The sequence below is a fragment of the Emiliania huxleyi genome (genome assembly GCF_000372725.1).
Source record: "Emiliania huxleyi CCMP1516 unplaced genomic scaffold EMIHUscaffold_97, whole genome shotgun sequence".
In the NCBI taxonomy this organism is placed as follows: domain Eukaryota; phylum Haptophyta; order Isochrysidales; family Noelaerhabdaceae; genus Emiliania; species Emiliania huxleyi.
In genome coordinates, this window is record NW_005194814.1 from 383,581 (window position 1) to 388,191 (window position 4,611).

The 4,611-nt window shown below is 67.6% G+C and overlaps 2 protein-coding genes across 2 annotated transcripts; one reads left to right on the top strand and one right to left on the bottom strand.

Annotated features, from left to right (window-relative positions):
* Positions 1–70: 70 nt before the first annotated feature.
* On the bottom strand, positions 71–3,223 carry EMIHUDRAFT_439301 (alpha subunit of succinate-CoA ligase). Its single transcript, XM_005756482.1, has 10 exons — positions 2,954–3,223; positions 2,645–2,773; positions 2,391–2,495; positions 2,071–2,162; positions 1,910–1,994; positions 1,572–1,693; positions 1,390–1,433; positions 1,160–1,252; positions 948–1,077; positions 71–882 (listed from the first exon to the last, which is right to left on the bottom strand). The coding sequence occupies exons 1-10, from the start codon at positions 3,179–3,181 to the stop codon at positions 777–779; spliced, it is 1,134 nt and encodes a 377-aa protein (XP_005756539.1). The 5' UTR covers positions 3,182–3,223; the 3' UTR covers positions 71–776.
* Positions 3,224–3,763: 540 nt separating this feature from the next.
* On the top strand, positions 3,764–4,138 carry EMIHUDRAFT_58470 (hypothetical protein; the record flags this gene model as incomplete). The annotated part of the gene is made up of 2 exons (XM_005756483.1): positions 3,764–3,931; positions 4,070–4,138. Coding segments are annotated over 2 exons (237 nt in total), but the record flags the coding sequence as incomplete, so codon positions are not given.
* Positions 4,139–4,611: the final 473 nt, after the last annotated feature.

The following is a 4,611-nucleotide window of genomic DNA, read 5'->3' on the forward strand; positions in this document are numbered from 1 at the left end:
CAGGCAATCCGGACGGTTTGTGAGCGCCTCGGGCGAGGACTACCGCCGGCGCGGGCGCCGGGGCGGGCGGCGGGGCGGGCGGCGGGGCGGTGGCGGCGCGCGGCGATCACACACACGCAGCGGAGAGGCGGAGGAGGTCAGCGCTCGCTCTCTCCCCACCTCTACTTTTCTCCTGTGGTCGCATCTGCAAGCTTGCATGCGCTTTTGCGCGTCGCCCGTCGCCCGTCGCCCGTCGCCGTCGCGCGGGCGGTCGATTTTTTGGATTTGGTTGTCGCGCTCGTCTCTGAAAACCGTGTCCCGTTCACCCGTGTATATAGGGCGATCGTTCCACCGCCAAATGTGTACGACAGGCCTCGCGATCGGAGGACGCCACACGGTGAAAGAAGCCCGCCGCGCCAACCCGCGGCGCTCTCACGCACAACTCGCGTCCCCAGGAACAGGGACAGGACACGAGCCAAGTCCCAAGCAAGACATGTGTGAACGCTCCCCTCGGCCGGCCGCAGGCCCTCAGTCCCTCCGCCCCCTCACAAGCGCGCCCCATATGCCCGCTCCAAGCCCGAGACTCCACCCCTACGCACGCCGCCGTCCCCCTCCAAACGCACGTGGCCGCCCACCGAGCCTCTCCCGCCCAAATGGTCTGGCGCGAACGGCTGCACACGCGCACCCGGAGCGGCGACGGCGGATTGCGGCTGGCTGGCTGGCTAGCGGCGGCGGCGGCGGCGGGCGGGAGGCAAGGGTCTCGCGCCTCTAGTGCCGTCCTCGCGACAGCCCGCGCTCTACAGCTTGTCGGCATCCTCAACGGTCCAGACCATCGCCGGGTCGAGGTAGACCTTCCCGTTCCCCTTTTTCTCCTGGTAGAACTGTGCCATGACGTGGCCCAACCTACTGCCACACCAGCACCGTCTGACCCATCCTTGGCAGACGCGACGCAACCACGCGGGCCCCGCCTGGCCGGCGACTTGGAGACCCTGCAGCCAGCCTGAGTCAGCGCTTTGATCTTTCCCTTCGCCGTGCCCGCGTTGCCCGCCGTGATCGCTCCCGCGTGGCCCATCCGGCGGCCGGGCGGCGCCGTGGTGCCTATCGAGGCCAAAAGGACGGCGGTCGAAAGACTCGAGGCGGCGGGGGACGGGGGACGGGGGCGGGGGCGGCAGACACGCGCCGGCGATGAAGTTGACGACGGGCTTGAAGTTCGTCATGTTCGCCTCCTGAATGAACGCCGCCGCCTGCTCCTCCGCGTCGCCTCCGATCTCGCCTGCTCGCCAGAGGCACGGGTGCGGGAGCGTCTCCCGCCCGCCCTCTCCAAGCCACGGAAGGAGTCTGCTCGCAGTCTGACGCGGCGCTACGTCTCGCGCTACATCTCGCTACATCTCGCTGCATCTCCGCGCGCACCGATCATGATGATGCCCTCCGTCTCCGGGTCGGCGTAAAAGTACCTGCGGGAGCACGGCAGGCCGGGATGAGCGCCTCGGGCGAGCCGTCGCGCACTGCTCGGCGCCGCGTGGCGTAACTCGAGCGCATCGAGGAAGTTTGTGGTTATTAATTCGTGATTATTAATCAGCCGCGTGGCGCACTCGAGCGCGTCGAGGAAGTTTGTTCCGTTGAATGGGTCGCCGCCGATGCCGATGACCATCGACTGGCCGAGCCCCTCGGTGAGGTCGACCTCGTCGTGGAGCGCCGTCGTCTGGTGCACCGCCTGAGGCGAGGTGACGGGGCCGGTCAGGCGAGGTGGGGTCGGGAGGGGGGAGGGGGAAGGTGACGGACAGACTCTCTGCTGGCGGGGCCTCTTGCGCTGGCGGGGCATGGGGCGATGCCCTCCCCCCCTCCCCCCCTCCCTCCCGCGGGAGCGAGGCAGGAGGCGCGCGGCGCTACTCGCAGCGCGAGGCGGGGAGAGGCGCGGGGCGGCGCGCGCCTCGTACGTCAGCGTGCCCGAGCGCGAGACGATCCCGAGTGTTCGCCGTACTAGCCGACTACCTCCCTCGTGGCGAGAATGGCGCCCGAGCAGCCGGAGCCGTTCAGCCGGTTCTTGATGTGTATCATCAACGCTTTTCTAACGTGGGGGGAAGGGGCGGAGTGGCGCGCCGCCTCCCTCGTGGCGAGGTGGCGCCCGGGCAGTTGGGCCCGATCAGCCGCGTCTTCGTCTGGCTCATCAGCGCTTTTTTTACCTGCGCAGAAGGGGCGCGACGAGGCGAGGTGGGGGCGGTCTGGGAAAGAGCGCGGCGATGCAGCTGCGGAGCGCGGCACGCTGAACCACGTCATGACGCGGGGGTGTCTCGGCTGTGTCTCGGACGTATCCCGGAGGCTTCTCGGCGATGTCTCGGCGATGTCTCGGCATGTCTCGGCGATGTCTCGGCGATGTCTCGGAAGGATTGGAGAGGCGTGACGCGCTTCACCTGAACCATGTCATGCTGCGGCACGCCCTCCGTGATGCAGACTACCAGCGGGATCTCGGCCGCGATGGCCTCCATGATGGCGCCCTTCGCACCGGGCGGAGGCACCTACCGGGTGGAGGGAGAGGAGGAGGGAGAGGAGGAGGGAGAGGAGGAGGGCAGCAGGAGAGGGGCGTGGGTGGCAGCGGCGGGAGGGGGGAGAGAGTCGTGCGGGGAGGTGCCGCCCGGCGGGGGAAGGGGGGAGGCGTGGAGCGCACGAAGAGGACTGCGGCATCGCAGTCGGTCTCCTTCTTGGCCTCTGCCATCGTAGTGTAGAGTGGCAGCTCAAAGCCCTGCGCGTCCATGTCTGTCTTCGTGCCGCCCTTCTTGGGGTGCGTGCCGCCGACCTGTCCGGTGCGGGATGGCGATCGAGTGGGCGCCGAGAGCGCTGGGGCTTGGCCACGCACGCGGAGCGACAGCCGCCCCACCCCCGGAGCATACGTCACGTGGGATTTGCGATGCGGAAGAGAGCGTGCGTGGGGGCAGAGAAGTTGGGCGTCGCTCGGGCTTCGCGGGACGCGTCGCACATAATTGGAGCCGTAGTCGATCCCCCCCTTGACGTGGAAGGCGCCCGTCTTACCCGTGATGCCCGCACAGATGACCTTTGTGTCGGGGTAGACGGCAGGCGGCGGCGCCTTGCCGGCGGCATACGCCTTTTTAATGACGTCCTTGTGCTTGGGCTGGGTGCTGAACCCTCTCCGCGCCAGCTGCGATCGGCCAATGGCGCGCGCCGGGGCAGCTGCTGAGCTCCGCATATATGGCTGGGAGAGGGAGGGCTTTGTTGATCGTCTCGTCGGCCGATCAAGTCCTCGGCGTCGGAAGCATGTTTTTCTTTTCTCGGGCTTCGACTCTGGCAGTAGAAGGCCGCCCGGGCTAACAAAGGCCGTCCGGGCGAACCAAACCGCAAGGGGGGGACGGCGAGTGGCGGGGAACAGCAAATTCTCTTCATCACGCCGAAGATGCGGCGGGAGCGACAAGACACAACAAACCACCTCCACAGTTAGAGCAACCCTCCGACTGCGCCAGGCCTAAATTGGCTCCCGTTTGTGCGGGCGCACGTCATGTGGCCGCGGTCGCGCCTGCTTCTGCTCGCGCTGCTCCTGCGCTGTATCGCGGCGGTGACCTGCCGCCGAGCGGGGCCCCGGCTTCGCGGCGGAGGCGGCCTCGGAGGGAGGCGGCCTGGGCGGCGGCGCTCGAGGCGCGTGCAGATGGTGAGCAGAGAGGACGCCGAGTCCAACGCGCGGCTGATGGGCGCGCTCTTTGGCAGCGCCGAGGAGGCGGCGGACGCCGCCGAGCACGACCAGTCCGTCTCCTCGCACCTCAAAGTGCATCGCGACGAGGACGGCGACCTGGTGCAGCTTCGGTTCGTGTACGTGGACGAGGTGGACTGCATCGGCTGCACCTATTGCGCCGGCGTGGCGCGAAACACCTTCTTCATGGAGGAGGAGGCTGGGCGGGCGCGCGCCTTTCTGCAGGGCGGAGACGACCCGGAGGCGAGCGCGAGCGTATTATATCATATTATATATTATATTATATTAGAGACGACCCGGAGGCGAGCGCGAGCGTCGCAAGGCGTGCGTGCGCCGGCGATCTCTCCTCACCGCGCTACTCGCCCCTCCCCGCCCCGCCAGGTGATCGCGGAGGCAATCGAGTGCTGTCCCGTCAACTGCATCAACTACGTCGACTATGAGAACCTGGAGATCCTCGAAAAGGTCTGTTCCTTCTACAGCCGAGACACGTCCGACACCTTCGAAATTGGGACGCTTCCGAGACACCTCTGAGACACCTCTGAGACACGAACGAGACACCTTCGACAGTGGGAAGGCCTTCCGAAACACCTCCGAGGCACCCTCCCTTCCCTCTCCTCACACACCTCTCACGCTCCGCGCCCACTTCCACCAATCCCGCACCCCTCCTCTCCCCTCCCTCCGCCGACACGGTCCGCCGACACGCTCTGCGGATGCTCCTCCCGCCAGGAGAGGGACGGCGATGGGGTTGTCCTGAGGCCAAAGGGGTGCGGCGGACCGCAGCAGGTGGAGACAAAGTCGACTCACGGGTGCCACCCCTGCCCTCTCCCCCCTCCACCGCCTCCCCCCTCCCCCCGTCCTTCCCCACCCACGCCTTCGCTCTCGCCGCCCTCCTCTCCTCTCCTCTCCTCCCCTCTCCCCTCCCCTCCCTCCTTCCT